This window comes from Globicephala melas, chromosome 3 (genome assembly GCF_963455315.2).
Source record: "Globicephala melas chromosome 3, mGloMel1.2, whole genome shotgun sequence".
Lineage (NCBI taxonomy): Eukaryota > Metazoa > Chordata > Mammalia > Artiodactyla > Delphinidae > Globicephala > Globicephala melas.
In genome coordinates this window covers 53,531,837-53,544,521 of record NC_083316.1, presented here as the reverse complement: position 1 = coordinate 53,544,521, position 12,685 = coordinate 53,531,837, and the positions used below count along the sequence as shown (strand labels likewise).

At 36.8% G+C, this 12,685-nt stretch overlaps 1 protein-coding gene across 1 annotated transcript; it reads left to right on the top strand.

The window, feature by feature from the left end:
- Window positions 1-11,926: 11,926 nt before the first annotated feature.
- On the top strand, window positions 11,927-12,343 carry LOC115845060 (large ribosomal subunit protein eL34-like). Its single transcript, XM_060295428.2, has one exon. The coding sequence runs from the start codon at window positions 11,957-11,959 to the stop codon at window positions 12,308-12,310; it is 354 nt and encodes a 117-aa protein (XP_060151411.1). The 5' UTR covers window positions 11,927-11,956; the 3' UTR covers window positions 12,311-12,343.
- Window positions 12,344-12,685: the final 342 nt, after the last annotated feature.

Genomic DNA, 12,685 nt, shown 5'->3' with positions numbered 1-12,685 from the left:
TCTCATATGCATCAGTTTCAACCCTACCAAGCCTTCTTTCTATCTTCCTGAATCCTGACTTTTTAAATGCAGTAGTGTCAGTATCAGTTCTCAGTATGTTTAATTTAGTTCTCAGCGACTGCCTGTTGTGGACCCATTTTCCCCCTTGTAAGCAGTATACGCTTCTTCTTTATTGTTTACTCTTTATGCTACATGAGGTGAAAATAACTCATTATTTCTTGTTAGAAGTATAGAATGTACTCAGTGTTCTATGGAAACACCTCTTCAACAAGTGAATTAACTAATGAATATTTTGGAAAGGGGGAGGGGCTAGGATACATCTTTAGCTTAGGAGCTACACATGACAACTGGATTTTCAACTCTTCTTAACAATTATGACATCTCTCAGAAAAGCATTTATTTCACTTATAAAATTGCCCCAAGATTTTAATAGTGTGAGCATGTGTGGAAGGGAAAGATCTATATCCACCTCTTCTGAGGAAAATTTTCAAAGACATAAATTCCTCTATTCTGAAATATCACTACATCCAGATTTATCTATTCAACCCGTCTTTATCAAACCTTTGTGTCTCCCAAATGAAAAACATATACTTACATGCTACATATAAAGAGTCTCAGTCACCTGAGTGATCCAACCTGCCTCAATTATCTGCTTTTTGCCCCCCTAAGATCATTTTTTGGTTCCTTATAAATTATTTTCTCATACAAATTAATGCTGTACTATAAGATAGTAAAATAGGTGTAATATTATTAAATTAAATCCTTTTATGGAAAAAAAGAGAGAATAGAACAGTTAACATATTATAAAGACCTGAGAAAAGAAGCTATGGCGATCTGGAGGGTAAGGTGGGACCACTTGGACTCTTCTTGAGCTAAACTCCCTTTATTAATGGAATGGCAAATTTACTGTAAGAATCAAGTTCAAGCCCATACTTTTGGACAAAGGAAAAGGAAAAACAATTTTACACAAGTCCAATGTTTGCATGTAGAAATGGCTATTTTGATAACTAAATGCCATTTAATAGGGAAAAAAAGGAAGGAAAGACATGAAAATTGGGGAAAGAGCATTCACTGCTTAGAAAACCCTCCTATCAGATTTCCAATCTTTGGTTTCTAAAGAACACTCAGTGAGATTTCTTCACTGAGGGCTTGAACTCTTCTGAACAAATTCCCTTTTTGCTTCTTTTCTGAGAACATCTTTCTAGGCTGATTCATGAAATCCCTTTAAAAATCTCTCATGTAGACTAAAAGTAAGTTTACAAGGTTGCTGAATGTGAGGTCAACACACAAAAATCAACTGCATTTCCATATAGAAGTGGTAAAAAATTGGAAACCAAAATTTATATACATTATCATTTGCAATAAAAACAAATATGAAACACAAGTATAAATCTTAAAAACATGCACAGGGTCTATATTTAAAACCACAAAATGTTGAGGAAAGAAATCATCAAAGAAGACCTAAGTAAATGGAAAGGCATACCATGTTTAAGGACTAGAAATCTTAACACAGTAAAACATTAATTGTTTCCAGAATGATCTATAGATTTAATGCAATTCCTACCAAAATCTCAGCAGGATTTTATGTAGATATAGACAAGCTGATTCTAAAATGTGTATGGAAAAGCTAAGAAACAAGAATAATTAAAACAGTTTTTAAAAATAAGAACAAAGATGTAGAAATTGCACTATTCAATAGTAAGGCTTATTTTAAAGCAACAATAATCAAGGGAATGTAGTTTTGGTGAAGGAATAGACACATATCAATAGAATAGAATAATAGAGAGTCTAGGATTAGATCCACATAAATATGGCCATTTGATTTTGACAAAGGTATAAAACAATTCAATGGAGAAATAATCAGTTTTTCAACAAATGTTAGAACAACTGGTTATCTGTATGCAAAAATTGGACCTAGACCTAAACTTTATACATTATAGACAGACTAACTCAAAATGCACATAAATCTAAATGTGAAACCATAACACTCATAGACAAAAAATAGGAAAAAAATCTTCCTGACCTGTGATTAGGCAAAGAGTTCTTAAAAGTGACACCCAAAGCACAATCCATAAAAATGGAAGTTGATAAATTGGTCTTCATCACATTTAAAAACTGTTACTCTGCCAAAGATACTGCTGAGAGAATGAAGAGACAAGCTACAGACTGGGATAAAATACTTGCAAATTACGTAATTGACAAAGGACTTTTATCCAGAATATAAAGAATTTTCAAAATCCAACATTAAGAAAGCAAACAACCCAATTTAAAAATGGCAAATGACCAAAGAAGACATAAAGATGGCAATTAAGCACACAGAAAAGGATGCAACATCATTGGACATAAGGAGATGCAAATTAAAATTACAAGGTGTCTACACACTACATATTTATTAGAATGGCTAAAATAAAAGGTACACTGATAATACCAAGTGCTAGCAAGGATTCAGGACAACTGGAACTCTCATACATTGCTCATATATATTGGTATACCCACTCTAAAAAAGAGTTTGTCACTGAAAACATACACTTAGTGTATTACATAGCATTCCCACTCCTGGATGTTTACCTAGAAAAATAAAAACTACGTTCACACAAAAACCTGCACGTGATTGTTCATAGCAGCCTTATATGTAAAAGCCCAAACTAAATAACTCAAATGTCCTTGTATAAGAGAATGGATACAAAATGTAGTACATCTGTACAAGAGAATACTACTCACAATTAAAAGGAATGAACTACTGATACATGCAATAAAATGGATGAATCTCCAACACATTATTCTGAGTGAAGAAATCAGTTTCAAAAGATTATATACTGTTTGATTTTATTTATATAACATTCTAAAATAACAAAACTATACTGATGGAAATTAGTGGCTGCCAGAGATCATGGGTGGAGGTAGGTGTGATGACAAAGAAATAGGATTGGGGGCATTCTGGGGCGGTTGATGGAACTATTCTGTATCCTCCTTGTAGTGGTGACAGTGCAAATATATACATGTGTTAAAATTCACAACAATGTACACCAAAAAGGTCAATTTTACTGTACGATAAGTTGAAAAATAAAATTGAAAAGCCCTGCTTTTGACATTGCGAACTCAGAAAATGTTTCAGCAATGCCTGGATTTAACAATGTGCCCTATTATCCAAAATCTAAGTTTTAATCTGTAACTCAGGAGGGAGTCAGTTCCACTATACACCCTCAGAGAATGGGGGGAGTTCTCCAGCACCATGCCCCTGGCAGTTAGCAGTCACTCTAGCTACAGCTACTGTGCAAGATATTTTCTGGTATTACTTCATTCTCTTCTTGGGCAGCCCCTGCACCAGCAGTCACACTGGCTACACCAGTGATAACAGAAGAGAGGACTGCTACTATTGCCATTATCAAGACTGGAAGAAGAGAGAAGATGCCATTGTATAGACCATGATAACATTGCTTAAGGCAAGAGTTAGGGGAGGGTGTCCATGGTTGTAAGGTATTGGATTGGCCAAAAAGTTTGTTCAGGTTTTCCATGCTATTAGGCCAACTTAATGGTGTAAGTTAAGACAGAAGGAGGAAACAGGACCTTCCCTAGTTCTCACGTCTTCATAAAACCTTATATACACACAATCCTAACTGAGTTCTTCTAGTTTTTGCATCTTATGTTCTTTTCTTTCCTTTTGTATATATTCTGCATTCTACTGCTATAAAAAAAGAGACAAGTGAATAGCTAATATCAGAGATTAATTTTTTTTACATCTTTATTGGAGTATAATTGCTTTACAATAGTTTCTGCTTTATAACAAAGTGAATCAGTTATACATAGAGATTAATTTTTAAATAATTCCTAGGGATGTATCCTAGGCTTAGTATAGGCTCAGCACCACTTCTCAGAGCTTCCACATATGTAGTCCTGCATAATAATTTCTGGGTTGATCCTAGCAGCTTTTGTTTCTGTGTTTTAGTTTGGAAATTCCTAAACTATCTACAGATACAAATCAGATTAAATCATTTCAGGGATAGTGTTACTGCTAAGCGTACTGTATTAAATTCAAATTCATATATCAAAATGCTCAGTTAATCAGAATATTCATCTAACTGAAAGTAAGACCCACTAAAAATAAACAATCTTTTGCAAAATGAGCAAAGTCCACTAGTTCTAGACCATAAAGAATAGGCTATGAAGTCATCATTACCTTTTCAGCACATGATTGAAAAATATTTAATTGGTATTTATGAACCACAAAGAAGTAAGGCTGATAGTTGCAACTCTGAAAGTCCTACACTTAGTTTCATTCCTCAAAGGATATTTTTAAACCTTCTAGGAAAAAAGACTCAAATAGCTAGTGCTCCCAATGACCTAAATACAATTTATCATTCACATTTCCTAGAAGGTCCTACATAATGAATATTCTTTATATTTTATCTTCCCAAATATAATTGTCTTGACCCTTTGGACAGTGACTATGACTTTTTTAAAATATGATTTATTTTCCAGCATTTTGTGTGTAGAAAGTAATTATTAAATAATTGTTGAGTGAATTAATTAATGAAGGAATGAATGCAAGAACAAAGGACTGTGGGGGAAAAAAAGGAGTAAAACAATTCTATCCAGTTATGCCAATGAAGATGCTAATCACAGGTAGCATGCCACAGCACTAAGGGTGTGTACCCTGCACCTTTCTTCTGGGATGAATAGATGGGTCTGTGGTCACTAAGCCCTCTCACAGACCCATTATCTTGCACTGTACCCCGTTTCTCTGCCTAATTAAAGTATTGTTTCCAGAAGACATGACTAAGTCAAAGATGCTTCAAACCAGATGTGCGTGGCATGCGGAAACATTCTGGCCGGAGCAAACTGCCGTCTTCTCATCTGGGTGACATAAGCACTGGCCTGGGCTGTACCCAATTTTGACATCAGAAACTTGTCCATTTGTTCTATGCTGTTTACCCATTATACTCATTCAATTTTCCCACATACCTTTCCCAATTATCTACCAATTTAATCCATTTAGTCTATCTCTACCACAGTAAACATGTTCCCCTTTAGCATTTACTAGCACTTGGGGCTGGACTTTCAAGGGCCTCTAACAGGCCTTGTGATTCATTTATTTTTCCTCTTTCTGTTCAATTTTATACTTCTGACTCATCACTAAAGTGGATGCTGCTGCTACAGACAAATGCACCGGCAAGAACCTAACTACACAGTGGACCATTTAGTCCTGAAACTAAATGAAACAGAATAATGGCTGCAAAATTGATCTGGGCCATGGGGCAGAAGCTATGCTTAAACTTCATTCAGCATAGCACCTGCCACACAGCTGAGGCAGTGAAAATTCTATCATGATGAGATGCCCTAGGTCTGGGTGCCATTTGCTGTCTTTTCCATTATTGTTGATAATGACAGTGCTTGCAAATGGAACAACATTCCTCCTGCTGCAGATCAAAAGGATTTAGAAAAATATCCTATCATCTTATTTGAGAGACCAATAAAGTAATAATTCAATTTTCTCGGTTTTGCTGGGAACTTGGGCCGCTAATATTAATTATTATCTCTAGCCATTGGGCACCAGTGAAACTAGTACTTATAAATTAAAATAAAGTGCATTTGTCTATTTTTGTTTTGTAGGAGAATTAGCCCATTCTGACTTTCTGAAAGAAAAAAGTTTAGCTCACCTGACACCTGGGTACTTCAAAGCACCCCTAAGTTTCTCCTTCAACACTGACCATTTGGCATAAAGATCTGGAAGGCTAATTTGTCATCAGTTTACCTTTGCATCACCCATAATATCCCACATGCCATCTCTTTATTAGGAAGGCTTCTCTGTCTTCATATGTTTCTTTGCTCTTCATGAAAGCTACGTGCCAAGAAAAATACCTCAACATTACGAAAGAAAAGTACACGCACAACCCCAAGAACCATGAGGATGAATCAACAATTTCCCCCACTGGAATTAGAAAAACAGAAAAATATAACCACCTAGTTGGCAGTAGCCACATTAGCCTTCACAAGCTTGAGATTACTGAAAAATAGATCATGGCAAGGACGGCTGGTTTGCATTTTCCCCTTCTTCCTTACCTACAGAATCTGATCTTATTCAAGGAGGTGATATGCCCAGCTGAAAGTTTATATTTCCTAGTCTTTCTATAACTGGTCATGAATAGTGAAACGTAAGTGGAAGTAATTGGGTGGGGTTTCTGGGAAAGCTCTTTAAAGGGAGCTGATGCCCCAGGGGGTGTGCATATGTAGCCCTCTCCACCTCTACGAACCATTTCTTTCTGACTGGAACACAAACATGATGGACAGCAGCACTCTAGCAGTCATTTTGGACCATTTTAAAGATGAATATGAAGCACAAAGGATGATGAAGCAGAAAGAAGAGGAACCTGGGTTCCTGATAACTGTGGCCCTGATCTGCCAGCCCCAGACCTCCTACCTCTTATAGAAGAGAGAAAAGAAAACCTGTGTCTTTTTAATGTCACAGATTCCTGGGTTTTCCATTTAGGGGATTCTGCAAAGCCTAATACTAACTAACTGATCAAGTAATCATCTAAGTTGATGGAGTTCCATGTTCTTAACATTGGGTTAGTGCTTCCATTAATATAGCAGACATTCAAGAGGTTATACTTGGCCTCTTACTAAAATTTTAAGGAGATTAGACCGACAGCGAGCACAGTGAAGTGTCAACACTTCTGTCAGTAATACACATGAATTCACGTAGCACCCTATACTTCTGTTAGGATGCCACTTCCCATATGATTTTTCCTTCTTAGTAAGACTGGATTACTCTTGAAAGAGAAGCTGAGTCTAACTCATAAACTGAATAATCAGTAAGAATAATACAACTATGACACAACAATAATGATGGTAAATGAGTTCTCCTGGCCTTCTTCTTACCTCTTACAGGTAGAGATAATGCCAGCTTGGTCTACCCTGTGTCTTGCCCACTCCTTGCATGTAAGAAGCTTCTGCTTAACCATGGAAGTGCTTGGACTTATTTAATTAAACAAGGAGGCCATTAGACTGAGGGGGCTCTACTGCCATGGCTGCCTGCATAAGCAAATCAAAATCTAAGCCAGTAAATGTCTCAAGATTAAGAGACTGAAACCTAAGGACAACCAATCACAAAGAGCCAACTAGGCTTTAAGCTATAGCCAATCAATAATTTCCTTATTTTTCTTCCACCTTTTCTCTATAAAAGTCTTTCCCGGGCTTCCCTGGTGGTGCAGTGGTTGAGAGCCCGCCTGCCGATGCAGGGGACACGGGTTTGTGCCCTGGTCCGGGAAGATCCCACATGCCGCGGAGCGGCTGGGCCCGTGATCCATGGCCGCTGAGCCTGCGCGTCTGGAGCCTGTGCTCCGCAGCGGGAGAGGCCACAACAGTGAGAGGCCCGCGTACCGGGGGGAAAAAATAAAATAAAATAAAGTATTTCCCCAGCTCCTGTCCCCACAAGTACTTCTAACCACATTCAGTTTGGCGCTGTTCAATTTGAATCAATTTTCGCTCAAATAAACTCTTAAAATTTTAAATATGCCTTACTTTATATTTTAACAGACTTTTGCAACTTAGATTCAGGAAGAAATGGGAGAATAGGGGCTCCTTTAAGCAAGGGACACACAGTAGCAAAGGCTGAAGGAATATTTTCTTCTTAATATTCAATACCTTTTTTTAAAAGTTTAAGATCTACTTCTCTCAGTCATCTGGTAAGTGTATTTTAATCTTTTCAGAAACTGCCAGACTATTTGCCAAAGTGGCTATTCCATTTTATAGAACGAGCAGCGACGAATAAGAACTCCAGTTATTCCACATTCTCAGACACACCTGTTACTGTCAGCTTGTTTATTTTAGCCATTCTGATGATATAGAGTGGTATCTCACTGTGGTTTTAATTTACATTTTTCCGATGACTAACCATAGTATCTTGTCATGTCTAATTGGCCATTTGTAGATCTTCCTTTGTGAAATGTCTGTTCAAATTTTTGCTCATTTTTAATTGGTTCGCTTAACTATTAGGGAATTATGAGTTATTTTTATATTCTGGGTGCAAGTGCTTCATTCAAAAGTTCCACACGGTTCTTTATATATCTTCCATTCCTCTCTGCGTTATGTTTATGTTTTATTTTAAACTGTGGACTATTTAAAGTTTCTTTTAAAGTCTTTGTCTTCTAATGCCATCACCTCTCTCATTGCTGGGTCTATTTATCATGCCTGAATTTTCTCTTGGTTATTGGTTACATGTTTTTGCTTCTTTTGATCTCTGGCACTTTTTGATTAATGCTGCATTATGAATGCTATGTTGTTGTTTATCTAAATTGCATTGTCTTCCTTTAAAAAATGTTGCCTTTAATTTGTTAGGCAGTTAAATTGAAAGGATCAATTTGATACTTTTAAGGTTTGTTTCTAGGCTTTGTTAGGCCAGGTTTAATTTGGCCATATTTATGAAGTTTGACCTTTCAGGAGTCTCTATTGAATGCCTTAGGTGTCCACTGAGTCTCTTCATTCTGGCTGATTAAAACTAGAATGTCGCTCTTCCCAATATGACCTTGTCTGGCTTACAGCTCCTTGGTCATTCTTTGTCCTCCTAGAGTTTCACCCTGTATACACAGTTTGGTTTTATTTCAAAAACTCAAGAGCCACCCACCCATGAAAAGCCCTGAAGCTCTTTCTCTGAGAAGCTTCCCCTCTTCTGGTACTTTGCCCCACCACTTCTAGCTGCTTCTGTTTCCATGAACTCTGGTATCTGTCACCTCAATTTGGTGAAGCCACCAATACTTTCCTTGAGTTTCCTCTCTCCGGGCCAGGGTCCAGTGAACATCTACAGGCAGAAATTTGGGTCAGTCTAGGGCTCACCTTGTTTGCTTCTCTTCTCTCATGGGACACAATCTTGTCTGTCTATATTCTGATGCCTGAAACCTGTTGCTGTGTATTTCTTCCAAGTTCCTAGTTGTTTACAGTGGAAGGGAAAGTTCATTGCTAGCTGCTCTGCCATGACTGGAAGCACACTTATCCTAGACGAATATTTCTCTGTGTGGATGTGTAATGGAGGGTTATTGAGAAAAGGGATTGGAGTAACTGTGGTGTGTGAGGGCAGTAGATGCAAGAAAACAAAGAATTTGAAGGAGCTGATGAGTATATGCCCCTTTCAAGTAAAGGACTTTTATGGACTACACATTTGCCTGTGACATCCCTCTGGAACTGGCCATGTGAATCATGACTTTATAAGCATTATATATATTGGCAATATAAATGTAAGTGTAAAAGTAATGAGATACTGACTACAAATGCTTTAGAAGACCAAAAATGAGAGAAATGAATGGACTGGAAAAAACAGGGGTATTTGTTTAGAGATGGTTAGGCTTGAACTGAACCCTGAAAGAGTAATAGGATTGAGAATAAAAGTGAAAACAGGCTTCTGAAGAAAACTTCTCAAGTCTTCCAGCTGCCTCCAATAAAGAAAAGAATTACATATCCACCCAGTTTATGAGATTTCTGTTAAAGTCCTTTGAAACCAACAGTACAAATAGTTATCAATATCATTATTAATCCGTGTATGTGGGATGGAGGTCCGGCAGTGTTCCTCCCCAAATACTCAACAGCTGTTATCAGAATAACTCTGCTATGGAATCGAGGAGAATCCAACCTTCAAAGGCAGTGAGTGTCACATGTTTCCAACATAACCTTTACCCAATTATACTTTCCTGACCAGCCCAAGGGTGATGTTCAATGATACCACTTTATACTTAGATCTGCTATTTTAATAATAAGACACCAACAGGCTTAGCAGATGTTGCAATGAAGAAGTAAATACGTTCCAGGCAATAAATCTGCAAATAGACTTTCAGGATAGCACTAAAAAATGTGCTTCATTCTTTCCAATGTAATCACAACAAGTAATATTTTATGACTAATTACAGATATTATACAAATATTCATGATCTATTGAAAGCAGAATCTCCATGTGGTATGATTTGCAAAGACCCTACACATTTCATGCATTATTATATAATTGAGAGAACATTTCAGCATTGTGAATACTCTGTATTTCACATATCAGATGGTTATGTGACTTGGTGAAAAAAATCACTACCTATTCTGGTCACATCTGGGTTACGAATTGAATATCCTAGCTTGAGAATATCATTTTATACCTCTCTATGCCTGAGTTTCTCCATTTCTAAATTGAATAATTAGCTAAACTGCCAAACTACTTGGTGGAATGAAGAAAGTACAGAAAGTTCTTCTGACAAAGAAAATATTCTATTTACATTTAAAAAAATTATAATATAATATGGAATTATTGCTGCACAAATTTCCCCCTTGGATGCTAGAACAAAAAATTAAGGCTGAAGACAGAAGTAAATATGGCATTAAATTATTTCAATGCTTAAGATAAATCATCAATCATTCTCACTTTTATCCTTTCCTCTAACAAAATAAAATCTTATGGCTTATAAGATAGAAATAAAATTATGTAGAGAAACTGTATTTAGTGAGATAATTGAGTCTAATATTAAAGATCAGGATTATAAAAACACACAGCTAAAGAAAGATATTTATTGCAAAATTTTAAAAAAGATTCATTCTTTGGACCCAGAAAAATTTTGGACAAATGTTTTTCACATTTTTAGTTCACCAAATAACTACTATTTGGCTTTATTTCTTCATAGCGGTTAAGCCAATACATCTAATGAGACTATTTGCCTAATAGTTATAAGGTAAAGCTGTTATTAATTGGATATCAAAGAAAAGTTAACATGTTACATAATACTTTTAGTTTTTATTTTGAGCAATATCATCATTGTTTCCGTAGACCTCCTATGCAGTGGTGGCATATAATAGGTGCTCAAGAAATAGTGGATGAATAAATAAATGCATAGTAGTGGGAAATTCTTGTAAGATTAGTTATAGAAAAATAAGAAAATCCAAGAAATTTGTAACCCACATTGGCAAAACATATAACTTAGTAAAAATGTTATTTTCAGGTACTCCAACATAATCACGGTTTTAGCCCTAATATATAGTAATGTTCTTTGTCCCCAGCCACCAAAAACCAAAACAGGAAAGTAAGGCTTTCCTTTGTAGGGTTCAATTTAATTCACAAAATGAGGAAACAATTTATATAATGAGACCAAGGGTTCCAAGATTATTTTCTTTGTGGTCCTATAGGTAGTTACTGTATATACCATCCCGTATATCACACACCAACAATTTTCGGCAGAGCTAGTATGTGAAGTAACCTGCTTCTTCTTCTCCATACATTTTCATTATTCCCAGCCCTGAGCACTACTATTCTAAGGTATAGACAATCTGCTTGAGTATTCAGTTTCACATCTGTCCTTGAAACAATGCCTGAAAACAATCTAGATTAATCTTAAAACGTCTAAATAATCTTTAGCCTATATTGGCAAGGTGTATTCTCAGATCATACTGGAAATGTTTTCTCTGATGCCAAGTGGAACCATGAAGCAGCACTGGGCTCATCTACTTATGGGTTGGCATCCATTTAAAGAGAGGTTGGGGCAGTTACTCAGCTGCTTAGCTGTGTGCACTATCCTCTTTCATCACCACAAATCAGCCACTTCTCTTTGTGTTGTAGTCTCCATGGCGGCAAGATAGAATCAATAATAAGGAGTTCAGCATAAGAATTATTCACAATAAAGAAAAAAAATAGTCTACCAAGTGCTTTGAGCTCCTGGGAAACTGTGTAAACACAGTTCATCATTTGTATTCTTAGACCTTGTCCTTGTTGGAATCATGTGACTCCCAGCGCCATGTTCTTGTGCATTCTTTCCACATGGGTTGCTTTTTCTGTTTGATGTTTGGACATGCCAGTGCAAGGTTTCACAATTTCCACCCACACCTTTTTTTTGGTTTAAGAGAAAACTTTCCTATGCCCATAATCATGCATTTATTTTCCTTTTTAAAAAAGTGAGGTTCTTTCCTCTTCCGGGGACGGTATCTAGAGGCATTCAGGATGGTTCAGCGTTTGACATACCGTCGTAGGCTGTCCTACAATACAGCCTCTAACAAAACCAGGCTGTCCCGAACCCCTGGTAATAGAATTGTTTACCTTTATACCAAGAAAGTTGGGAAAGCACCAAAATCCGCATGTGGCGTGTGCCCAGGCCGACTTCGAGGAGTTCGTGCTGTGAGACCTAAAGTTCTTATGAGGTTGTCTAAAACGAAAAAACATGTTAGCCGGCCCTACGGTGGTTCCATGTGTGCTAAATGTGTCCGTGACAGGATCAAGCGCGCTTTCCTCATTGAGGAGCAGAAAATCGTTGTGAAAGTGTTGAAAGCACAAGCACAGAGTCAGAAAGCTAAATAGAAAAATAAAGCTTCTTTGAGTAATAAAAAAAAAAAAAAAAAAAAAAAGTGAGGTTCTTGGTTGTCGTTTCAATACTGTTAATTTGAAAGTCAGGAGACAACTTCCAGACACCGTGTGATTTTTAGATGGCATTTAATCACTGGTCTGGGTTCAGTGTCCATTACCATCAAAATGAAGATGGCAGACTATGCAATCTTGGGGCACGTTTCTCCAAATGTGGCCTATGGGTAAGACCATCTGCAACAGAAAACTTAGAGGGCTCAGTGAGAATGAAGTAGATACCATCGCAGGCCTCACTAAATAGAAATATTTAGTTTGAGACATTTTTAATATACACCTTTGCCACAGTTATCCATGATAAAGTTTGAGAGCCAC